This window comes from Strix uralensis, chromosome 2 (genome assembly GCF_047716275.1).
Source record: "Strix uralensis isolate ZFMK-TIS-50842 chromosome 2, bStrUra1, whole genome shotgun sequence".
In the NCBI taxonomy this organism is placed as follows: Eukaryota; Metazoa; Chordata; class Aves; order Strigiformes; family Strigidae; genus Strix; species Strix uralensis.
The window spans coordinates 80,117,731-80,144,272 of NC_133973.1; the positions used below are offsets into that span (position 1 = coordinate 80,117,731).

General features: G+C 37.8%; 1 protein-coding gene across 7 annotated transcripts in view; it reads left to right on the forward strand.

The window, feature by feature from the left end:
* ABCC4 (ATP binding cassette subfamily C member 4 (PEL blood group)) overlaps positions 1-26,542 on the forward strand; it is a 155,872-nt gene that overhangs the window by 78,921 nt on the left and 50,409 nt on the right. For 5 of the 7 annotated variants that reach the window (XR_012627605.1, XR_012627606.1, XR_012627607.1 and 2 more), the window contains exon 20: positions 9,953-10,032. Coding sequence is in view for 4 of the 7 variants with exons in the window: in XM_074859423.1 (XP_074715524.1) it covers positions 9,953-10,032 (80 nt within the window). In the remaining 3 variants the exon portion in view is untranslated. Of the gene's footprint in view, positions 1-9,952; positions 10,033-12,545; positions 13,035-15,253; positions 15,476-26,542 lie in introns of those variants that run through there. The other 2 variants (XM_074859422.1, XM_074859421.1) reach the window with 2 other exon arrangements.

The window sequence follows — 26,542 nt, forward strand, 5'->3', positions numbered from 1 at the left end:
TTCATAGGGGGTGTGTCTTTGTTAACATACAGCAAATTCTTCAAGCAAATGCTTTGATTATTTGCACAGCAAACTAGAAGAGACACAGTTCTAATTTTCTGATAGTTATACCAGAATTTCTCTTGAGTTCAGTAGTAATGACATTTCATGTGAAACAGGAAATAAACCCACTGAAAATTATCCAGTGTCATCCATTGCGAATTCTGGATGGCCAAACCCATGTTGTTGCAGTGGCTTTTTTATAATATGAGTAGTTAAAAAGGAAAAGGTATTTCAGGAATCATTACGTGGATACATAATGAATGAACTTTAGAGAGAATCTCTCCTTGCAAAACCATTCCCGTTTTCGAGGAGACACAGAAAAAAGAAAGTGAAGCTAAAGAAAAATGAATGATCAAACCAAAGGAACATGCCAAGCAGAAGACAAGGGTTTACAAAGTCAGATGAAGACATGAAATGCCTCTGCTGTTTGAGCTGCCTGAAGGCTTTATCCTCAAAATAGGTGGGCTAGGTAGAGGCCAGAAGTCTTGACTTGGTTTTCACAGCAACAGTCTGTGTAGAATTCCCTTCCGTGGTTTCAAAAAAGGAAGAAAATGAATGGACTACCTCAGAATAATTATCTTTTGTGTGTGGGAGGGGATCTGAATATATATGATTGGTAGCATACAGAATAGTATTTGTCTTCTGAATAATAACTGTATCAGGCAGATAGCAGTCTCAGCTGAAGATTTCAGGATGAAAAAGCTTTGTATTCATTAATATCCGACTTGGTTATTGTCATCTTTGAGTGGAGTGATGATTGAGCCCCTCTAACTTCAATGCCTAAAAAAAAAGGGAAGAAAAAAAAAAAAGAAGCAAATTAAGTTTCTTATTCAGTGAATTATCTTTAGGAGATGGAATGGTAAGAGAATCAACAAGTATGAGCGGATTTGCAAGAGCTATGTGAGATATTTTCTGACATACAGTATTTAAAGCCTATTCTGAATCTAGTCTTGATAGTATAAATAGCAGAGGAAAACTCCTTTTTGTTGTTGGAAGAACCTTACCAGAAAGGTGACAAGTATTTCCAGTTTTGTTTTATACCTTGTATTGATGTATATTTATATATAACCCCCAAATCTGAAAGTAGCTCTAGAAGTTGTTTATTCCTCTCATGTAAAAATTCCAGCAACAGAATGCTCTTCAGATGTTTCAGTCCATCCTGACTTGCAGCATTCAGTTTAATTCATTGTAAGCCCCCGCCCTCCAGCAAAACAACACTTGGGACATATTTTCAATCCAGATTGGATTTATAGCAGAAAGGACAACTAGACTACACAAATGCTCTTTCATAGAAGTGGGTGTGTTTGTGGTTAAATAGTTTAGCAAATGATTAAATTAATAATCTTGCTAGTAAAAAGCCAGTATAGGACTATATTTCATATATACTATACCAGGTTTCTATTCTGGTAATGCTTTGTATTGTGGTGAGAAGTTAAGTTAGGTAACTTTACATCTGGACTAGAAGAAGAAGGTGGTGTAAATGAAAATTTGTAGGTAGTGTACAACTTGACATCTTTTCGGAGGGCAGTTGATAAGAAGTTGCAAGTGGTTACCATTTTTAACTACTTTTTTTCCTCCTTTCAGGAGGAGGAGGGAGGCCAGTGTCACCTCTTCCAGTACCCCTTCCTCTGTATAAATACTTTTGTTGTTGTTGTTCAGTTGGACTATGTGCCTTTAAAATATCTTGTTGCTTATGTTGTAGTATACAGCAGAAATTAAGTTGTGCTGTATTTTGGTAGTACATTAGAGTTGGTGGCTTGGGTTTAGTTTTTTATGTCTTTCAGTATGTTTAAATGTAGATTTTATTCATTAAACTTAGGATAACTTACATAGCTGCAGTGAATAAAAATGAGCTTAAAAAAGATGCAGAAAGGTTATCCAGAGCTTAATTTCTGGAATTGTTAGAACTTTGTTCTGGCAATCTTCATCACAGAATTACATACGAAAGGTTTACTATTACTCCAGGGATTGGGAGGGAGGGGGTGGACAGGTGTAATTCTAATTATGAAGCAGATATGTAGCTTTGTATGCAGGTTATGGGATAAAACTTCTGTTACACAGACAGAAGTTTGCTCTTTTGAATGATTCTCATACTTTCACCATAAATTACAAAAGAAAAAATCTGTAAATGTTAATTATTGTGATAGAGGGTATCATTGCAGGGATCAATAATTTGAAAGTTGCTAATGAATGCATTATCCCAGACCTATCATGCTTTTTTCAAAGAGATCATTTCATTAGCATGTATAATACAGCATCAAAGTTAAATTCTGTTCTGCTGATTTTGTTACAGCTGAAATTGTAGTCAACTTGGTTAATTGTTAATGATATATAATATGAAAGGCAGTTACAAGTTAGGAGCAATGTATTTGTACTAGGTAATGTAGACATCTCCATCAGCAGTAAAAGTAGAAATTCATTTCCAAAGAAGCTTGTTTTCCATTCTTTGTCATAGTTATCCTTCTTTCTCTAAATTCTACACTTAAAGTAAGATCAAACACAGTGTTCACGTTTTCTTCTCGTTTCCTAACTGTTTTCCTGTTTGACAGCATTTGTGTAAAAAGTCCTTTTCAAGTAGTAAATTAATTTGGATAGAAGGCATCCCACCTGAATTCATTACATGCTGGCAGTTTAGATAAATGGGTATTATGATCTGAGCATATTTTGGCCCAGCACCACTGTGCCCATTTGCAAATGTCTAAGAAAGTGATAATATTCCTGTCAGTTTCAGGCTGCTAAAGAAAAAAAATGGGGTAGAATTTCTTATTTATATTTATAGGATGCCTGTGGGGAAGACAGTAATGCTGTATATGGCAGTTTGTGTGGACATGTGGTGCTAAACATATATTAAAAAAAGATAACAGACCTATTGACGTTTCTTTGTAGAAATATGGAAGAAAAGCCAGAGTAGATCAGTAATTGACAGCTATGCAGGAGATGTATTTCCAGATTTCTTTCTGAAGAAATATTTCACAAACTTACAATTCCTTTCAAAGTCGGTAATCCATCTTTAATTATTTTGTTGATTTCATAGTTGTATTTTACAAGGTTGATGTAATGTCTGCTTCCTGCCAACATTTGATATGGACAATCCACTTTGTCACTGCTTTGATGAAATGGAAGGCTGCTTGTAGTTGCAGTACTTTTTTTTTTTTTTTTTTTCTTTTTTCGGCGTATGTGTGTGAACTGAGCACGGGTGAAGACTTATCAGTCACTGAATGCCATAGCTTAACAGCAAGATACGTGGGGAGCTGTCAATTTATACCACTGACAGAATGGGAAACATGCTCAGTGTGGTTAAATTGATGGGCATTTAAATGTACCCAGTTCTGTGCAGCTATTTCTTTTATCCCTACCTTTGAGTATGCTTTTATTACCACATACACACTTCTGAGCATTATTTTACTACCATGCGTACGTTTGAAATTGCTTTGGTTTTATAAGCTGTAGTTCAGCCTCTTAAAGCACATGATTTCTCTCTTTAGGTTAAGTTAACACCTCTACACATCCACAAGCCGAGATGCGGTCTGTTGTAGCGCATCTCCCCGGGGCCGAGCGCGGTGACGACAGCCTGCCGTGGCGGCCACCCTCGCACTGCCTCCTTCATGCAGTGGTGCCGGCAGGGTGCGATGAGCAGGGGCCTCCTCCTCCTCCTTGTCGAGTCACAGAGGTGGCGGTGAGGCGTGCGCTTTTGACATGGGTCCCTCTGAATTACAGTTGTCTTAGACCAGAAGAGCATCTCTCTGGCATGACTGCCTTCAAGCAAAGTGCAATCCCAGTCCGGGGTGCTTACATTTAGTTACACGCGTATAATGAAGTACCTTCTTGAATCCATTCCTAGCGGTACAAGTTGCTTTCAGACAGGTTTCTGCGCGTTCGCAGCAAGGAGTGGGAGATAATAGTGTTTAATTTGTTACTTTTTCTTCATGGAGGCTGGGCAGTGGGGGAGTGTTCCCAGCTTCACTGTTGTAGAGTAGATAAAGAGATTCTGAATATTTTTTCCTCTGGTAAATGCAGTATACTTGTATGTGAAAACTGTTATTTAGGCCCGTTGCCATGAAGGAGTTTAGGTTACTAAGCAAAGCAGTATTTATTAATAACATTTGCGTATTGAACTAAAGTGTGATGCAATTAAAATTCCCTGGATTGAGGATTAGCCTGATCTCAGGGGAAAAAAATTCCAAGAGTGTGCACCTGTGCACACACGCACATACACACACAAGTGGCAAAAGCTTTCTATCCCTGGAAGGACCTTCTCTTAAAATCTTTCTTTTCCAAAGAGGCAAGTCAGTGGACTAGAGAAGTAGCAACAAAATATTTCTGCAATGTGTGATGAAGCAAGTGGGTACAAAGGCTTTGTAAACTCTTTGCGAGGTATATAACATCAATCTGCCCACTCAGTTCTGTTATACAGAAGTATTTCAGTGAATGCACTGGCCAACAAAGTATATTAGAAATGCCAAATACATTTAGAAATAATGTACTGCTGCTTTTAGGGTCCTTGATATATTTGGAATTTAGGTTGCACAACATTAAATGCTATTGGTGACATTTGACTGTTCCAGTGGAGGATCCTAGTTTCTGGTTTAAAAAAAAATCCTTTTTTTTCTGGTTTACATCCTAAGTGTTGACTCACTTTGCATTATATTTCTTTCATGGTGAAGTATGTATAAACATTTTAAATAGGTGTGGCACACTGTCAAGTGTTTTCATTATTTGGATGATAGGTTTGAACATCTATTCCAAATTATCAGTAGGCACCTGCAGAAGTAAAGTGGGTATGTAGCACCTGAACACATTCTGATTCATGCAATTAAAGCAGTTTACAGAGCGAGGCAGAAAAGAATATCACATACTGAGGTTTGATGTCTTTTTCATGGAGAACAAAAGAGGTTTGATTCTTTCACTTCAAGTTTAGCCTAACTATTGTGTAGTGGAGGAGGTTTAATGAATCATTGTTTAACTTTGATACTGCCAAGTATTTGACCATTAAATAGTCTGAAATGTGTACATAGCACTTTGGTGACAGACTCTTATTTAACTGTGATTAATTGGCATTGAATAGTTATTTAATTACTTCGGAAGAAATCTAACAACAGTGCGTGTTCTGATTAAGTTATTTGATGTAAAAACAAACATAGGACTGCTGAAGAGAGCACGTTCCATTTTGCAGCTTGCTACTGACACTGCATACCACGTGGGAGCCTGAGAATGATTAAAACAGCAGGTACTATTCACAAATTTGGATGATGTTATAATGCTGGCATATGTAGTTCTTGATTTCTTAAAAGAGTTTTTTGTTAGTGGTTTCATGAAATTTCCTTTGCCTTACAAGTTATAGATTTAGTATTTTCTTTTTGCTTTTGAAGCCCAGACTGAAACTTGCTGGGTAAGTAAAGGGTACAGGTATTACGTGAACTTGAAAATTTTTGTAAACTGAAAATACTGGACTAGATCTAAGAATTATTGTCTCATGGCATCTATCCATATCACAGAAATGCTCACTTAAGAAATTTGGGTTTTTTGGAAGTATGAAGTATTGTGGGAAGGTGATGTTTATAGTCTAAGTTTGAGAGAGAAGGATATTAGACATTTTGGAGAGAAAAATAATAATTGGGGGGGGGGGTGCGTGCAGTGTGTAGGTGCTGCCCTTCTTGAATAGTGGGTGCAACAGTTTCTTTAATCTGCAGAACCATCCCCAAAAGTTAGGTTTGGACATGCCAGTAGAAACTGTAGTCATAACTGTAAGCATTTTGAGTCCTGACTCAAAATGGCTGCTTTAACTTTCATATCTGGAATGTTTTCTCTTGCATGGTTAATAATGCATAAGCAAGCCACTGATTTACTGTGCTTCCAGTAAGTGGAAAGAGTTGTTTCTTCATACCTTGCGAAATAGACCTCATTTACTCGTAGACATCCTTACAAATGTAGCAATCGCTCTGGATGCAATATCATGATGGCTATGGGGCATTTTGCAGATATTTCCAAAGCACAGCACTTCTGCTTGGAGGTGCATTGCTCTCTCTGGTATGTGGTGAGGGAACTTGCTTTAGTGGGGGACCGTAGCTTGCTTCTGCATAGGACATGCTGAATAAAATGCCAGTTCAGTTATATCTGTATGAACAGGGTCTGAAATACATCTCCAGGCCTGTGTTTTCTCTTATACAATCACTGGGGTAATATCATTGAAAACCAGGAACAGCAAAAATAGGGCTAAGGCTTGTGGCCTTGTCGCTTGCTTTTAGCAGTAGAAAAGCATTAACGGTCACTGGATTAACATTACAAGAGGGAGACGTGGACCCCTTCGCAAGAAGCGAGGTATTTTCCTAGGCTTAATGACTTCGGGTGTCATTTTCCAGAATTACTATGGGTAAAAACTAAATAGACCATTAATGACTTTTTTCAGTAACTTGAAAATTCAAAAAAATTAAATTCTGTTACCAGAGATTCACCTGAATGCTATTTTGGCAAATGGCTGATTCACATCACCACTTTAAAAATGTTTTAATTGTATCAGGTGGACTGTAAAAGGTTCCAGTTTTCAAGGTTTGTCTTTTTGATATACCATTTCTTTTGCTCACTCATATTTGAGTTCATGTCATTTTACAGAATTACTGTATTTACATTTTAAAGAGGATTAGGCAGATTAAAAGATGTATTCATGTTTTATTGATAATGTCAGATTAATTTCCACTTTCGTAGTGGCAGCTCACAGCTCTGTCAAAACACAGTCTGTAGAAACACCGTTATACTTAACAATTTCATAAGGCAATTGCCAAAAGTACAGTTTTGGCAATTAATTAGCAGCGTGATTACCAATGGGAACTGGAGTAATTGGTGGTTACTGGATATACAGAAGAGACAAGTAAGACCAAGAGTACTACCAAGGCCAGCTCAAGTGAGATAAGTTTTCCTTCATGATCATGTTCCTCAAAGAACTTCACTGGAAGAGATGTTACTGCAGAGAATGTTGCCACAGTTGCTCTTGGTGTGCAGGATAAAGGCGGGTATTCTGCAGCTCTCATTTAATATCGATGCCGGTTTTTTATTCCCGATAGCACTGGGACAGATACGTATCATGCTTTCAGCCTAAAGCTATCCTTGTTGCAACACAAACTTTCTCAGGGAATGGTTGGAGGTTGTCACAGCCTCCTGTTGATCTCTTCTCCCTGGTATCCAGTGATAAGACTTGTGGAAATGGTTCAAAGTTGCACCAGGGAAGGTTTAGACTGGACATTAGGAAGCATTTATTTACTGAGAAGGGTGGTCAAACACTGGAACAGGCTTCCTAGAGAGGTGGTCGATGCCCCAAGCCTGTCAGTGTTAGAGGCATTTGGACAATGCCCTTAACAACATGCTTTAACTTTTGGTCAGCCCTGAATTGGTCAGGCAGTTGGACTAGGTGATCATTGTAGGTCCCTTCCAACTGAAATACTTCTATTCTATTCTAACAATTGCAAAAAAAAACCAAACAAACAAACAAACAAAAAAAAAAAAAAACAAAAAAACCCCAAAACCCAGACTCAAAATCTGCAAAATTCATCCTTAAGCAACTTTTGATGGGTGAGTCTTGAATAGAAATCTCAAGGGAGGGAAGATGACAGCTGAACTCCGAGATACTGCTGGAACTGAAATGACCCAAGAGTTAAATTCCTTTCAATAGCAAGCGTTTTGTAATGGCTTCTCTCCTCTAGCCCTTAAGGCCTTGTCCATACTGTACAAAGTGAGAGTAAGCACAGTGCTTTTCCATGAACAAGTTCAGATGTGTTTTTCTGCTTGTGGGGTGAGGGAGATCATGAAGGCATTGCTTGATTCCTGGAGGTGCTGTCGTTGACCTGACCTGCACTATGACCATGGAAAGTAGCCAGCCTGAGTGACCTTGCTGCCTCCCGGTAGTGTCATGTGGGATGGCCTTTACGCAATAGCTTTTTATATCAGTCTGAAACCACTACAAATAAAACTTATTTGAGGTTAAGAGGCAAAGGGCAGTTCTGAGGCTGAATTAAGGTGAGATTTGCTTGTTATAGGAATAATCCTTTGCCCTTGTGTACCGCTTGTCATTGGTGGGTCTCACAGTGTTTCACCGAGGGACTCAGCACTGTCACCTCTCCTTGTTCTGCTCTTCACTCTGTAAAATAAAGTGAAGTCACTCAGGAGGCAAGTCGCAGAGCTGGGAAGAGATTGCTAATATCCTGAGCCCAATCCATTATGCTATCTTGTTTCCCTCATCTGCCCCTTCTAGACAGGCCACTAAGGAAAGCCCTGTCAGAAGGAAGCATTTAACCTCTTTAAATGATTTTCTTTTGGCCCGTGAAATAACCTGGAATGTGATATTTAGGGATAATAAGAAGTCTTAGCTACAGCATGCATGCGGTATGTGATAGATCACTCTTTCATGGCCAGTCTCCATGTAAGAAAATGACAGGAAAAGGAAACTTTAAAAGTTGCCTTGAAGTTCCTCCTGATGTATCTACCCCAACATGAAATAAGTGAAAGGGAACATTCCCAGCTGCCATTCTCAGTAGAAACGGATGAAAGAGATTTTGCTGAGTGTTGTGCTGCTATATACCCTTCCTCTCTTTGTGCAAAGCAAAAAAATAGGATGAATTCTACTGTTGTCTGCCTTAAGTAACTGTCTTTGGTAGTAAAGTACTGCAGAATAAGCTGTTTGCCACCAGTATCTCTATTTGGAGTCATGTCCCAGGCTTGAGGAGAGGATGTTTTGCATATTGCTTGGTGTGGAACAGAAATTCCCTTGAAAAAAGAAATTGGTGTTATGCAACAAAATTCGGAATTCCGAGACAGCTGTGAACAGAAAACTAGAATGATGGCTGCTACAGAAGTTACTTCAGAAGCTCTTATCTCTGAATTAACGTCTCCAGTGCACTCCATGGAAACTTTAAACTTAACTACTTTCAGTTTAATGAGCTCCTTTGAAAAGGAAAAAAAAAAAAAGGCTTTTGTTGCCAATGCAGTGAATGTGTTTGTACCAGTTAGAAGTAATAACTGAATCAAGATATATGTAGATAAAAAAGCAATGTGAATGCATGTACAGGCATTACACACCTTAGAAAAGGACACATTTCTATCCTTAGCTTAGTTTCTTTCCTGGTGAGTAGAGATATTGATTAACAGAGAGAGATACTAATCCACTTATGGGTGGCAGTGTTGTGACTTTAATTATTAAAGAACTCTTGCTATAACTGATTTTTTCACTCAAGTAGAACTTGGGAAAATAGAGAAGTGTAAATGCTTCACTGACCGCAGATTAAAAATTGTTTTATTAGCTTTAATAAAGATCAGTATTGTCAAGGTTTTGAATAAATATAAATGTAAGGCTGCATGAACGCAAATCTTTCTCAAATTTTATTTCAGAAATGCCTGCACTTTGAATCCATGTATAATAGTGGAGGAGTGGGAACAGAAATACTAAAAAGGATCAGTTAGATCAACTATGATCTATCTGGGACATGAATGCACTAGTGAGTTTCAGTCAAGGATAGGAGCAGATTCTGGTTGATGTTACTTGATGAAACTTGCATTAAGTTGCCTGAACTGTAAACCTTTACCTACACATGTTGAGCATATCAAGCATGTTTGTTTCACCTGTTAAATTCTATTGAACTATTATCTTCAAAGCCCCTTTTAATTTTTTTCCTAGGAGTTTAAGTAAAGGTTTTATATTCGGGTGAAAAGCATTTATAAAAAAGTATTCTTCTTCAAAATATATTGCAGTGGTTGTAAAAGATTTCCTTCATGGTGATTTCAAAAAGTGTTTTTTTAATCTTTAGATTCCAGCTGTTTCCTTTTAACTGTTACTGAAATGGTAAAACATGGTGTGTTTAAGATATTTTGATCTTTTCAGGAATTATATTTACTTTCTTCTTCTTCTCCAATCCTGTTTCTGTAGGAAGAATCTTAAATCGTTTCTCCAAAGATATTGGCCACCTGGATGACTTGCTTCCATTGACGTTTTTGGATTTTGTGCAGGTAATACGGTTGCTATTGTCAAAGACTTCTGCACTGCATTCTGAGTTTAGATTCCTGTACGCTTTGGTGAAGATCAGCTATTTGTCACAGATACAGCTGAGTTGAATGAAACTACTTGTTTGTGAAAGAAAGGTGCGGTTGAAATTTAATGTGTCAGTAAAAAGCTAACATGAGTAATAACTGGCAGGTAGGAGTGGTTATACACAGCTTGCTATTATGTCAAGATTTCAGTTCATAGTAGCTACATGCTTGGTAAATTGCTCCTGATTTGCCTCCAAGCAATCTGGCAAGCTTATTGCTCTTACAAGAAATATGTCCATAGTAAAGAAACAATCAACTCACATGAAAAGATAGCAGAGATTAACCTAATTATGTGTCTACTTCCACAAAGAATCAAATGCTTACCACACCATTTTGGATTAAAATAGGTGTGGCTATTTACAAAGAAAAGATTAGTAGTAATAGGGTGAATATAATAGCCTTAATAGGAACAAGTGAAATAAGTTGCTGCAGACAAGAAAGATGGACAAAGCACTGAGATTTTGATTATGATGAGAGGATAAAGGATTATATATGACATCAAGGTAATTCTTCTGTTGCAGTTGCTATTAATCCCCCTTGTAAAAAATTGCAGAAGGATAAAGCTGCAAAAAAATTGATCGTACTGTATGAAAATAACATGAATCACAGAATACACAGAATCATGGAGACTAGAGAAAGAAAAGGCGTAGTGTATCATCTGGATCCACTTAGTGGATCAGACCTGTCATGCTCAAGTCAGAAACGTTTCCTAAGTTACTACTGCTAACTTTGCTTCATCTCGTAGGGATAACTTACGCGGGATCTAAACCTTGTTTTGACTTCTTTAAAAATAAACCAAAGACATTTCGGGTTGAGCAGTTTAATCATGTTGTTAATGCTGGACTCTTGAAAATAGGAAGAAAAAAAATTATTCCAAGGAGTTAGTACACTTTTTAAGATAAAGTCTTTTTCTTACTTCAGTGAAGTTGTTAAAGTTGAGGTATGTGTTTTTTCAATACATTACAGTGCCACATGTCGTTTTGGGGAAGAAAGGAAGGTGCTGTATTTTACCTACAAATTAAAGCAATTGGGGTTTTTTGTGAGTTAGGGAATTGCTTATAGTGAATATTAAGATTTTGAGTTCGTGGGCTTTTAAGGCCCTGACAAATTCTTTCCTGAAAGTGCAATATAAACATATTTCTATAATATACTACTCATTTTCTACTGTTTATACAGATTCTGAATTTTCTTCTGTCTCATTAACTGGGACAATACATGTGTGCCTTTTTTTTTTTTTTTTTTTTCCCCTGGAAGTTCAGGCTGTCCTGAAATCCTTATCCTCTTCTTTTAGCGTAGGATTTACATCCACAAAGTCAAAACCATCTCCTCGGTATAGTGGTTCTTGGCCATTAGACCAAGCAATGCAGAGGGGTTTGTATTTGTCGCCTTTACAGCAGACTGTGCTGTGTATGTTCATTCTACATACTGCTCATGGCCAGAGCATCCTCTGGGTCCAGTGGTCTTCAGATAAAATTATTAACCCTTTTCCTTAGTTCCATGCATTTACAATAATGTGGGAGTTGCGTTGCAGCCCACTTGCATGGTTTTTTTATAGCAAGAAACCGAGTGTTTTGCATGCCCTGGCATGTGGTTTAAAGGCATGTGGGGTTGTCTGAGGATGCAAAATCTGCTGGGAAAATGTTAGAGAAGTCTGTGTAAGCAGAGGGAGCCAAAATTGGTGTGGTCTTGTCTGTACTTCCTTTTGGGAGCAGACCCTGAAGCAAACCGTCTTGAGAATTATACTCTCTTTTCTTCTGAGGGAACTAACTGGTTTGCTCCTAAAGAAAGCTAAGGAAGGAGGTAACCTGTATGCATGGCACATACAGAAGACCGAATCCTCTAGTAGCAAATTGGAAAACCTGGTTATTTGACCAGCGTATAGATACTTTAGGCAGTATATGCTTACCTAAACTTAACTGATCTGGGTTGAAAGAATGAAGGCTGTTGCTCTAGATGCAATTGTTTTCTTCTTTCAAGCTCCTACTGTAAAGCGCATTTTGTAAACGTTTCCCCTCATGGTGATTACTTAGTGCTTTTCTTTTAAATTGGCTATTGAATAATTTGTCAAATTCTGAAGTTTGTATTCTAAGTAAAAAGTTTTCCGAAAAGTAAAGTAGATGTTACAGGTCTAGTACGCTATTAAAAAGATCCTATGTTTCAAAGCTTGCCTGTTCTATTTGGCATCAGAAAAGAAAATTTAGCAACCTACTGTTGATTAACAATGCAGTGCTATCCATAAGACAAAAGCACTTCCTTCTTGGCAGGTTTTGTAAAACTTAATATTCTTGATCGGCAGGCTTGTTGGTTAGTGGATGCCTTTTGAAATTCAATAGCAAAGATACAATATTTATTTCTGAAGAAGCACAGATTTTTACAAAGCATAACTGTTATCAATTATGATAGAGATCTTTTGTCACTTGTTTTGTTTGCAGGTGTCTTTTATAAGACGTCCTATAATCCCTTCAGGAAGAAATATTTTCTCCTTTCTAAAAACAGTATTAGCTAAATATAAAAGCTCTGATCCCAGCCATTGTTGCTGATTCTTTGAGAGACATTTCCCAACATTCATTGTTTAAATGGTTGTCAGGAGGAATCAAGTGAAACTTAATAAACAATGCAGTAACTGGTTCATTTTACTTTGTGTGTAGAAGCTTTTCTTGAGCGGATTTGCATTGAAGAAGTGGTCCTTTTTCTGAGTTATTGCTAGGATCGTTGTGAAGCATTCCACCCTTTTACTATATTGGCAAGTGAGTGTATGATTTCTGCACAAATATACACAATGTGATTGGACACCCAAAAACTACAATATGAGCCCATTTACCTATAAATAAATAAATTATTAAAATCTAGTTTTGAGAATTTTGTAGTTACACTGAGTACAGATTTTACAGCAATTCTAAAAATTGGGAATGTTCTTTATAGAGTGTCTAATAAGATTTATACACTGCACTACAGTCATAATGAGCACGATTAGTCTAGACAGCTATACTGGATGAAAATTAATTCCTTGAACTAAGAGAGTTGAATTTTTTACATCTTCTATCAAGTCAATAAAGAAGAAAGAGTCAGTTCTCTTCAAGACAGTGGCTAATTACTGTACACTTATTTGTTAAAGCAAAAATAAAAAGTATGTGGCAAGCACAAAAATGCGTCATAGAGCTTGTGTATTCTTCTGGAAACCTGGCTAGATTTTGCAAAACTGTTGCTTTGCAATAGCTCCCAAAGTAGCAACTCTCACTGAGTTTAAAGTTTCCTGCCGTCCTTTCTTTCTCTGGCTTGCTTTGGCACCAAAATGTAGCACACCTGTCTTTGAAGAGATTGGGGGCAGGAGGGGCAGTCCTCACTAGGAGGAGGCAGTCATTTTTTTCTTCTTAACTTATGAATTTTAACAGCATATGAGATGTGTCATGTTAGTGGAGCTGACTATCTTTTTATAGAAATTACTGCTGTATCTGCAAGAAATGTAAATAAAAAATAAGTCTCTCTTATGAGAACACATTTATGGCTATGTTTGACTACATGGCTGTTGAACAGAACTTCGTAGGTAGATGTGAAGTATAGAAACTGAAAAGAAACCAAAGACTAAGTTAGGCACTCAAACTGAGATATTTTTAATTGTATGTTTACAGTCCAGTTCAAAGCTCATTAAAGTAAAAAATAAACTTTACAGTCTGCAGTCCAAGCCTGGGCCTTATCTTCTGTAATGGATTCTGGCTGACCATAAGGTTCCATACCAGCTCTTCTAAAAAAAAAAACCAAACCAAAACAAAAAAAAAAAAAACAAAAACCCAAAAAAACAAACCAACCAAAAAAAAAACCCAAAACAAGCAAACAAAAAACACCAAAAAAACACCTCAATGCTATGTTCACTGTGACACCTGTTATTTCTGCTAAATACAGCACTAAATATGTTTGTAAAATCAGGTAGTAATTAACATTTATAGGTTGATTCAGATAGTTGTAAAGCTGAATGAACTTGTTTGGTGAAGGTGGTGTATTTTTTTTTTGTGAGCTCACATATTTTTAATTACCTGTCTTAGTACTGTTAGCCTCCTTAGCCTCAGTTCTGCATCTTGCTTTGTTTTTCCTATCCTGAGTTACGTATTTTTGGCAGGTGTTTTCCAACTAAGTTACAGTCTCCTCAGGTAAAGGATTACTTGTGTGAAGATCATTAGAGTACTTTAAAACTTTCTAGGAGGATTTAAACATTTACTTCATTTAGATACGTATGCTTTATTTATGTATTTGTTGGTTTAATCAGAGGGCAGGCCTGACAGCAGCCTCAAAGGGCTACCCAAACACAAATAATTGCAGAAATTCTTTCTTTAGTTGGTACGTGCTTGATCATCCTGTAAATAAGGGACTTAAGGAAGTCAGGTGCCATTTAAGATGACAGGGATTTTGTTACTTAATTTTCTTAGGTGCCTCTGAAAATACCAGCTGATGTACTCAGTGTTATAACCAACCGTTGTTCCTCCTCCTGCCTTAAGCTCTGTGGGAGTACAAAGTTCTGTTGAAGTGGAATTCACTGATAGGTGCGGGGCTTGTAGTTTAAAATGTTGTGGCTAAAATGCATAGCAACGTCTAGCTCAATGCAGTGCTAAGAAAATACACTATACTAATTTGGGAAAAGGTCATCCAAGGAATACAATAAAGGAATTTAACAAGAAAATATTTGGAATTAAGAATCTAATACATTTAATAGTATTTTATGTACATTAGCCCAGATATTCCTAAGTGGGCAGTGTTTTGGATGCTGTATTTTTGAGAGCTTGTCAAAGGCTTGTTTTTCATACCTGAATCTCACTTTGACTTGAGATTGATCTGCAGGATGGGTACCCAAAACTACTGGGTGAAAATTATTTCTATAAACTCATTGAATACATAGGATGTTGAAAGATATTTCAATCTTTCTTTTGGATTTGTTAATTATTATGATAAATTTTAAAGGGATGGTTTTCTCTGTAGTTTCTTGCCCTTTTGATTCTTCAGTGATCTTATTACCTATTAGCAGAGTTGATTTTCTGCTTTAGTTTCTAGTGAATTTGAGTAACTTAATGTGATGGCCCCTTCATTTTGATTTCTTATCCTGTGTTGGATTGAGGGGAAAGAAAAAAATCATGATCTGTTTTGTTTCTAGAGAACACTGTGAACATGTGAACTATCTGCAGCTGCCCTTGGAGAAGGGCAGTGATTTATTGAGGAAAACTGAATTGCAAAACCTTTTTCCTCCCCAAAATCAACAGCTTGACTGAGTTTAAATAACTGACTTTTCATATCCTTTCATCACACACAAAGACCTAATCCTGAGACTACTTGAACCACCAATGTAGGCTGTGGCTGAGACCACCACTGAATGTGCCATTCCCTTCTCACCACACACAAAACACATTGACTGCAGCTTTATGAAGTGAAAATGCTGAAGAAAAGGAAAATGTGAAGGAGGTGTCCACAGTAATTTCTTTTTTTTTTAAAAAAAAAAAGTGAAAAAAAAAAAGCTGCTGCATCTGGATATTGGGAACAAAAAGTGCCTCAGACTGGAATAATAGCTTGGGTCACTTGCTTTCGTATGTGCACAAGAGTGGAACTGCCGTTCCTTGTTTCAGTACCACTGACCCCTGCATTTTATTGTGTGAAGATGTCAGGGAAAGTGTGTAGAAGGAATTCCAGGATCTTTTAGTTTAACAATGACGTTGTTATTTTGTGATTTCTGTGAGAGGTGGGATTCCGGGGGGTTTGTTGTGTTGTCTTTTCCAGTTTAGCCAGGTTTTGTATGTATGCATGTGTGAGTTTCAAGAAACATTTTTATTCATTAAATAATAGTTCTTTCTGTGTGTTTGTATGTGTGCATTTGCATGTGTGTGTTTAAAATATGATCATAAATATGTCGTGAGAAAATAACCAGTGGTGGGATCTATGTTAAACGTCAGCATATTCTCTTTAGCCTGTTACATAGAGCAGGCCTGTATCTTGGAGACACATTTTGGTTTCCCTTCTGCTGAATCCTGGTGGTTTTGCTTGATGGTTAGATCACAAGATTCTGCAGCTGTGCTGATTTTTAGATGAAAAATAAGTAAATAAAAAAACCCCAGTTGCCTCGTGGCACTTGATGACTGAAATCTCATGGAACTTTTTCTCTGTGGAACTCATGTTCTAACTGTACATTGCCAAGATGCATACTACAGTGCATCTTGCTAGTGCATGATGAAAGACTAATTAAAACTTAAAGAAAAATAATATATTTTTTGTATTGGTTACTTTTGAGCTCTAATTTCAGAAAAGGTTAAAATTATCATTATGATAAAAAACTAATTTTTGGTATTGTCATTTGATATTTGTATGTGCTTTCAGTTTTGTTATTTTCTTTGAAATAAAAAGAGGTTATACACTGTGGTGTGAAAAACAAACAAACACTGTTCATTCTGTCTGCCTGGTCATCATCATACCATTTCCCACCCCCCCAAAATTTTAAAAAAAAAAAAAAAAAAAGAGGTGGGAGGTTGAGGAGGAAGAGAGAGAGAAGGCTTGGGTTGCACTTGTGTCTCCAAGACCAGCATGCAGGAGCTGTGAGTTTAGCAGACACTTGTCTAAATAATGCAGTTCTTTATTGACCTTTCATTCCTCTGTCCTTGAATGCCTTGATTGTTGAGTCCCAGTAGCCAATTAGTCTTGTTGATGGTGACCAGCAGTGGAGATAATCTATGCCAAAGCTATTGCTGGTCTTTACTCTGTACCTGTCATCGCATTCCTTTGAATGTAAGGGTGAGTGTCTTTGCATCATATGGACTGCCTGTTTACTTAGATTGATGGTATGTGCATAGGATAAAACATGTAAAGTCTAGAGTCACAGATAATAGGTGGATTCCTGTTTATACAAGGACCTCTGTTTTCTACTGAAGGCTAAAAGTCTGTTCTCACTATAGCGGTCATATGTAATCCTGCCCAACCCCACTCCATTTTTTTTTTTTTTCCTATTTACGTTAGCATGTAGAATTTTTATAAATTAGGTATGTGTGTCGTTCTCCACATATTAGTGTCAAGGCATCAGATATCATTGCAGCAACAAAACTTAATTTGTGTGGGAACATAATGTAACTTCCTTAATATTTTAGGGTTTGTTTTTACTTACTGTTAATAAATTTTGAAGATGTAACCCCTTATCTAACATGGGAAGGAAGATAAAATAATACTGAAAAATGTGCTTTCATTACCTTTTTGTCATCTTGCTTCCTTGTCTTTCCTTTACCACTTTTTGGCTTTTCTTGTTTCTCTTAACCCTTTTCCTTTTAGTTTTTATTCTTCATTTATATGGTAAATGTAGAAATACCTTGGTTACTGCGCTGTACTTTCCATTTTCTCAATGAAACATAGAATACTGGTGTTTTGAATATAGTACTTGGAAAAATAAATCTAGCTTTCACTTAGTGGAAGTCTGTCTTCTCTGTTTCTTTTTCTAAAGCGTGTGAGCGTTGTGAGATGCAGTCTTCCTCTTAATTTCGCGAACATTTTGGGCAGATTGTGGCTTAGTGGTAGGAAGACAAAAATGTAGTTGCTCTTACAGTACTTTGGTATATTGGACTGAAACCTGTAAATACAAAATTTCCATCAGCTCTTCTCCACATTGGTTTCTCTGTTTTCTTTATCAGATTACTCTCAACACATTTTCAGCTACTAGAAAGCAGGATAGTTGTATGACAGTCCAGTAATGTGACCCCATTCTATATGGTTTGGAAATTTCCCCCCTTTTGGTTAAGGTGGAATTTGTAAAAGTTCCACAAAGAGATTCCATTCATCTGGGGGGCTCTTCATATCTGTTGGAAGGTATTTTCTTGTTTGCTTTTCTTGCTGTGAAAGAGGGCAAAGAAACACTAATGTAAGTGAGCTTAAGTTCTACGGTTTTCTCCTTTTCTTTCTGCTCCATCTTTTTATATACACTACTTCTGCTTTTGGTGCCAAAGTGGGAATTTTTGTTATTATTTATAGGTATTTACCTTACTTTTTAAGCATCATTGCAACCTTTCACATCTGTAACTCAGACTGATGATTAAGACTTCCTAAGATCATTAACGTTTCTAACACTTTACAGTAGCTAGAAATCTCTTAATTCTGCTGTCAGTCATAGAGTGTAACAATCCTGTTCCAAATGGTGATAAGTACAAATCTTCTAGATTGCCTTAAACTACTGATATATTATAGATAGGACAGTGTGTGCTTACAAACAAATTAGGATTTCACTGTTTGGCAAAAGGACTGGAGATTTCACTTTTGATTCAAGAGGAAGGAGAAACTTGTATATAGTCTGAATTACTAAGCCATATAGCTGGTGTTTGTGTTAAATCATTATGCATATTTATGCCCAAAACAAACATGTGAGACAAGGAATTATCTTCAGTAAAAAAAGACTGCATCTCATAGAAATGTGCTGCCAGGGTTATGTGTGCATTTCATGCAGAACGTAAGAACTTTTTTCTTACTGAAGCTGATACCGTGGCTGCCTGGTGAACTCTGCAGCTGATCTGAAAAGTCCAGATGAGTTTATTCTTCAAAAAGTAGAGGCAACAGTGTGGGCAGTTCTATACAGCAAAAGATGAGAGTTCAGCTGGGAACTGAATGTCATATGTCTTTGGGAAGCTTATACCTCTCTGTGTTGCATCAACGTTACAGGATGTAACGCTGGGGTACATGATGGTTTGTGATAAATACAATTCTGAAAGGTTTTCATGATGGTCTTGGAGCATATTTGTAACAAATTATGAATGAGCATATGCTTACCACAGTAAATAATGTTTGTCCTCTGCCAAGGAACTTTCTTTTTACTCCTTTAGATGCCACAGGGTTCTGTACCTGCAGAGAATGGCTGAACTGGGTGAAACCTGAAGGTGGTGGTAACAGGGTGATGCTGATTAGTTGAAATACGGTTGCTGAAAGCATGAGGCTACTGTTAAGCTTCCTGGAGCTGAATAGTCACTGAACAGAATGTAGTACTGAAGAATTATGAGTCAAGAGTTTATTTTGAATAGGAAAGTAGTATTTTATAGGTCTATCAGAGTAGCAGAGCTCTGGGGAAGTTAGGAAAAAAACCTAGAGACCGGCTAAAAAGCATTTTTTGCATATCTCCTATGAAAGAGTACGACCAGAAAAGAACAGAAGGTAGTTTTACTTCTTAGGATAGCTGATGCTGTAGTCCTTAATATTTTTCATAGTTTTCATTTAACTGGGGCAGAGGGGCTGCTGTGGAACTTACAGAAATATGAGTAGTACTTCATTCCACCTAAAAATAAATATATTAATAGTGTATTTTAAATAGCAAGAACAAACAGTAAAATGCTTAAAAGCTTGTAATTGCTGTAAGGCTGAAGAGCTGTTACTGAAGAGCTGATACTCTTTTTAACAGAAGAGCCCACAGTTCAAATGTAGCACAAAGCTTTTAAAGCTGCTGAAAGACCCAGAATTGACTTCTGGCAAAACAATTAGACTTGACTGAGCAGAAAAGGTCATGCAGTTGAAAATGAGGTATTCTTGGGTATGGTGCAGGGCTGCTCTGGCATTATGGCCATGAAGGACAAGAGGCCTGAAGTGGGAAGGTCCATATAGTTCAAAGACAGAGTTTGTAGAACTGCAACATATGGGGCAGCAGCATCTGTGGTAAGCAAAATTTTGCCAGACATTTGGAAGAACTGGGAAAAAATGTGTACAGTGTGGATGAAAAGGTTATGATAGCATCTTCATTAGCTCAGAGGAATTCCTCACAGGAACAGTGGACAGTATCTTAGCAAATAAGTTAATGGACTAGACCATAAGAACCCTAAATAATGCCTTGCAGGATCACAGCAGTGGTTGGCCTAGCCAGTGGTCTTTCTCCAGAAGTAACAATAGGAGATGCTCTTTAGGGAGAGCATGAAAACCTGGCTGCTTTCTGTGGTCCATTCCCTGTTTAGTACCCCAGCATTCACAGTTTTGTACTGGGAGTGTCAAAAGGCCTATCCCTTCCCAGTTCTTTTACTGTCCATTTTTGACATCGTTTTGTATCAGCTTGTAAGATCTGCCTCCTGCAATCTAATAGCTTGAAAGCAGTGAGATATTTGTTGATCTTTTTATTTTGTTCTATGTATATGTGCCCCTTCTGTGGAAAGAAAACAATAATTATCACTGAAAGAAAAACTACTTTTAGAAGGGTTGTAAGTAGGATAAGATTGAGGACAGATATTGGTGAATCAGCCTCTGCTGATAAAGGGCTAAACGTAGGAGCGAAGCACAAAGTAGGAAATACACCATTTATAGTAGTACTAAAGAGAAAAGTAGCCATTGTTGAATCAAAAGTTTTGATTTCATCAGGGTCTGTGGCCAGTGGGGCTGTTTTGGGCTTATATAGCTGGGGAAAAGTTTTGGAAATGGTTTCTAAGAGGTAGGAATGGAGCAGAAATTGTCAAGCCATTCTTTATTTTCCTTTAAAAATATCAGTTATTTGTCAGCAGGGTCTGATAGAGGAGATATAAAAATGCATTGCGTTGGGAATCTTGAAGCAAGTGGAACAGCCAACAAAGTGACTGCATTTGGTGATGATCACTTTGGTATTGGAATCACAAAACCCCTAAATTAATATAATGGGAAGGGGTGCTTTCCGCTACCTGAGAGGAAGAGTAACTCTGGGAGGGTTGGGCGGTGCCAGACATTTTTCTGCATTGTTTCAGGCAGGTTCTGGCAAGAGCTATTGAGAAAGCAAAGCATGTGTGTGTGCATGTTCTGCACTCTCTGATTAATGCTGTTTCCTCAAGCTACCATGTAAAATTGTGCTTGGCATCTGAGGTATTCCCAGGAAGATATAACATATTCGTCATGGTACAAAAAGCACTATAGTTTATGTGACTAGTTTTTTTGTGTGTGCCTTTTTTTCCTTGGGAAAAGAACAGTGTAAGAATATAGCCAGGGACTGTGGGCATTTACAGGAGAAGACAACAAATGTAGCACTGCTGAACAACAAAAACGATTAACTTTTTATATAATTTTTACAGAGAGATCAGAATAAAGTTATAACTAACTCCCTATAACTTCAAGAAGTGGACCTCTCGTTTTTATTTAGATCCTCATTGCAAAGTTGTGCCTTGCTGTTCAAATCACTCAGAACACTTTTGTGCAAAAGTGCGTAGTGGGCACAAGGTGCAATAGAAGAAAAGCATTTGCGAAAATCAAATTAAAGGTCCTCCAAGTTTTTACTGCTTATAAATGGAAAAATACATTGTCCACAGACATCTACAGGAGTGGGTGTTGGCACTGTCCGTTTCTGTGTGACAGCATTGGTTTCCATGTCCAGTGGGCGTGAACAGGAGCTGCATGTAGAGATGCATAAGTAGAGGCCATGGCTTTGGCTCTAATAAAAGCTTGTTATTTCATGGAAAATCTGTATTAGCTGGAAGTAACATATTACTGTGGCCAAAGGGTCGTGGCAACTAACTTTGTACATGAGTGAAGATAATTTATTATAAAAAGGAGAATAACCTCCATGTGATGTAGGAATGTAATGCAGAGTTTTAAAGGACGAGTATTTTGAGTGTCTGGCAGAATCACAAAGTCCAGAGCTTGATTATGCATCTGTTTCTAAAGCATCAATATCTGGAACTCTCAGACAATATATGGACTGTGATTTTTTGGGAACTGCTATTGGGATCAAGACCTGCGTTAAGATAGTTAAGCGCCTTGGCCCAGGATGTCCAGAAAGCCTGTTTCTACCCCTTGTTGTAGGGTAAGAGATTATTGATGATAGAATGCTGTTTAAATACAACAGAATGGTGGCAGTGCCAATGTATTAAAGAAAACACCCTTTTTATTATAAGGTCACTTGTTAAAAAACAATTGGACACAGTTCACCATGATCTCAAACAAAGACAAAGGCTTCTCACTTAATGGCAAAATGCATGCCAAGTCAAATGAATGAACGTGTTGGTGGCACAGAAAACGTGCCCTAAGGAGCTAAGTATATGCTTGTTCGGTTGGAAAAACAATGATTCAGAAACACTATCTTATAGAGACAAGAACAAATAGAAGGTACTAGCATTAAGGATGTGATTGGGAATTTTGACTACGTTTCTGTGGTATATCTGACAGATGTATCCAGCCCATTTGCAGTGACATACGGATTTAGTTAGGTAACCTCTTGTCGACTAATTGCAAATAGCAGGATTCAGAGGAGGAGAGGGTGTCTTGCAGAAGATAAGACAAGCTTGCTGTTTTTGAAGCTTTTAATGCTGACAGTATTTAGTTCCTACTCTTTTCTTTCACTCAGTTTATCTGAAATTACAATTTTCATTTCTTTCCCAGCTGTGCCTTTTTTTCCCCTTTCAGTGCATTGGTTGTCTTGTCTTTATATTCCCAATTTTCTTGTGGATGCACATTTTCCTGAAGCTGAATTAACACCGACTGAGAGCTGTCATTCCTGTCAAAGATTGCTGTCACTGGTTACTTCAGAAAAGGACGACGTCTGAGATGTCTTTTAAATATTGGAGTTATGTGCAACACTTTTTCTTCTGTAGTCATAAGTCTTCATTGCTTTTTCTCTCAAGACAAATCTGTTCCTGACAGTTTGATGCAAGCAATAGTATAAACAGCCATATGTACTTCTTTTAACCAGTTCCGAAAGAAAACCCATGCATTTTATTAAAAAGGTAGTTTAAAGACAAGACTATATGCCTCAACTCAGCCATTTTAAATGAGTAAATTGAAGTAGAGCTGTTTATGTACTAGGATTAGAGTACAAAGGTAAAGGGTTTCTATTTGGATGTTTCCTGGGTTTTTTTGTAATAAAGGAGAAAAAAACGCAAAAAATCTACGATGTGGTTTGATATGCTGCTCTGGATGCAGCTGGTCCGAGTGAAGTGTTTATCGCTCTGATCTGCTCATTGCAATGTCTTGTCCCCAGGAAAGCTTGTCCTCTGGTGTGCCAGTGTAACCAGCCACCTGTGTGGTTGTGCTTTAACAGTCAGTCCAAACAGTTCGGTTTGAAAAAGCGTGGGTTGTTTTGTTTTTTTTTTTTTTTTTAAAAAAAAAAAGGTATTCAAGGAAAAAGGAAATGTCTGAATTGGACTAGGGATTGATTGTACGTGCAGTTATTTGGCAGAGACAATGAGGAAGTAATTTTAGTTAGGGGGAGGGGAGTAGGAGGAAGGGTGATGCCAAGCAAGTACAAACAGAGTGGGGTTTTGTAGTTTCTTGACTTTCTAGCTCTCTAGCTTTACTTCAGACAGCCCAACCTGACTGATAGTGTCCTAAATTACTGCAGTTAAGGTTGCAAACTTGAAATCCATGATATGCACCGTTGCTGTTATTGAATTAGTATGGTTTTGTGGCAGTGTCCATGGGCTAATAGAATCCTTGGGAGTGCATATTGGGGTCCAGCGAGTAGGAGCTGGGGGTGGGGGCAGGGTAGGTGTGTTTGACTTCTGCTTAAATATTGGTAAAACTGGTCCTGGAACGCTGCAGTTCTTGGGTGGGATTTGACTGCAAGTTCAGTCATCAAAATTTAGGTATCTGCATGTTGGGCTTTAGATGCTTACCTTGCTGTAGTCAGAGGGCATCTAGTCAATACAGTTAGTGGACTCTAGAGAAATATTCAACCATAGGGTCACTAGGTATCCACTTAAACATTAGACGAATCACTTTCTAAACTTCTAAACTAGGACAGGAGTTTCACTATGTAGGTCGCATGTAGACTCCCACATTCAGGTTTCTGAGTCTCAAATCCCATCCCTTGGGCTTCACTCATTCATTAGAGATCCTGCCAGGTCACCAACTGCAAGTTCCAAATGGTGTGGTTCCTATGGTAGTAGGTCCTATATCACAGCTGTCAAACCCATGTGGATGACTTGGCATCACAAATCACACTAGGAACTTACACAGACCCCTAATGCGTATATTTCATAAGAGATGCTGAAATACATTGTAAGGTCCATTTAAAAACAAAACAAAAAAAGCACAAAACTTATTTTTGAATTATGGAAGAAAACGGAAGACCTCAAAGATCTGATTCTGTTGAGCTTGTTAGAGAAGAGACAGAGAGGTGTTCTATAGGTACTTCATGAGGAGATAAAGGACTCTTAAAGGACTTAACTGGAGCAAAGTGTGAGCAGACCTGAGAGGTTCAAAATGGGGTTCTACATGAAGACCACGTGCCTTTTTCGAAGAAGTACTTAAGCCAAACATGAAATATTGACCTCAGGGTATAACTGATATGAAAGGGCAGTGATCTATAGGATGAAAGGGTAGACATTCTTATGAGACATCTTGAACTCTAAATTTTGCTTTTGCATCTTTTTCCTGTCAACTTTATGAAATGACTTCAAATGACGTACAATTTGTCATAAGGTTTCTAACATTACGTAAATGGTATAGCTTCTGCAACAAAGGGGAAGGCTTATAGCTTGTAATTCCCATGTTTTTCCAGATTTTTATTGGTTTTTTTCTTACTGTTTCTTTACCTCACATTAAATGTTTTTCTATTGTGTGGTTGTGGTACAGAAATACCTTGTTCTTCCTAGAGCAAGACCTGTTTGAGATAAAAACTCAAGGATATCGCTCTCAGCACCTATAAGAATTACGAATATGTAGGTCATCAGAAGATGAAGGGAAAGCATGTGTTTCGCAAATGAATGTGCTGATTAGGGCATTCACTTCCCGAGAGGGTTATAATAGGGTATGCTTGCTCCAGTAGGACAGGAGATTTCTTGAGGAAGAATAAGCCACAGTGAATGGAGTGACTGACCAAAGCATGAGGGAAATCTCTCAGGACTCTCGCAAGCAAGAGGATTACTCCAACAGAAATAGCACATGCTTTTTTTGTACTCCTAGAGTATGTGCAGTTTGTGAGTGGGAGATTCTTATTTCTTCAGGGAAACTGAAACAAATTTGAAGGTGGACATTGGACAATATGGCTCCATTTGGAAGCAAATTAGATTTCCCCGTCCAGGTCTTTTCAGTCTCAGTAGCCTGTGCATCTGTTGTCTTTTGTATAAGGTGGCCTTGCTTCCAATACTGTTCAGATAGCTATAAAATGTAATTAATCAGCTTCTATTTTGTCTTAATTTGGCTAATGTTTTCTGCACAGTCATTACAGAAGACTTTTAAATGCTAAAATTAAGAAATACAGTAAAAGATGTTGTTTTTATAGGCCATGTTTCTTTTATGTAGGGAAATCTTGCCTGCTTAGCCTTTTGGTGCAATTTTCAATTGTAAGCTGATTCTGCTAGACAAGGTCGAGATCTTGCTGTGCAAACTGAATACCTAGCTCACTGCTTGCCTCCAGAGAGGAGAGCAGTCAGACTACTCATATTAGCATTATCGTCAGTCTGCTGATTATCTCGGGTCTTCCAGCTTGCACGCAGTGAATCTACTAGAAGTTGGAGCAGTCTCCAGCTTAGGAGGTTAGTTGTCTCTTGTGAAACTTGGGAGCTAGAACCTTTGCCTTACCTCACGCAGTAGCTACATGATTACAGTCTGCAAATGGTTGTGTCTGGCTTCCAGACTACTTCATTAAGAGTTAATTTATATGCAAGTTTGGTTTTCCAAAAAAACAACACACATGACTGATCCACCCTATCATAAATTTTTATAATGATAAGGTGGTGCAGGCTCATCTAAAATTCCTTCCAAAGGCGGTGTCAGATTTTTACTTTAGTCATCCTAACCATCTTTTCCTTCCCTGTATTTCTGCCATAGCAAGGCTTTGTTTACATGAGCTGGATCCTAATAGTTCTACTCCCACTCCCACCCCCACCGGCACTTTGCAACATATTGTAGATTATCATCACTAAAACTTGAGTTTGGCTTTTTTATTTTTTATTAAGAAACATTTATTTTCCTCGGAATTTTTTTCCTTGAAAGAGCTGTCCTTAATTCTTCACATCAGGTTTGAGGCTGCTGGTATGAGGAGACAAGAAGTACTTCAGAAAGTTTTGTGACTGTCTAGGAGGTGATGGAGGGAGAAAGGGAAGGCAGCAGGCGTATAAAGCAGATTGGAGAGTGAGTTGTGAGAGGGACGGAACAGACTTCCATTTTCTGTTTGCCGATGAGGATGGAGGTGAAGGAACCTTTAGAAATTAGCTAGTCTGTGGATGGCTGATAGGCTTGGCAGAGACAATGAGCGGTACTGGGAAAAACAGTGATCTAGACAGAAGAAAATTTGGAGGAAGTCAGCAATCTTTGTCTCCTTTCTCCTCAGTGATAAAAACGACATATGCTTACAGGGTTTTAAAGAATGCCGAGGAAGTAGAAGGTAGAGCAGCACTGGTGAGGAGTCCGGGTGCTTTGTTTTGCTTTGTGCTGACATACCATGTGTATAATTGATCCAGGTGAAATACCATACACTCTCGCTGCCACCTTACCTCCTCGTGATGAAATCTAGGTAAAATGTTTGCAATCTACTGTATGTATCTAGAAGGTC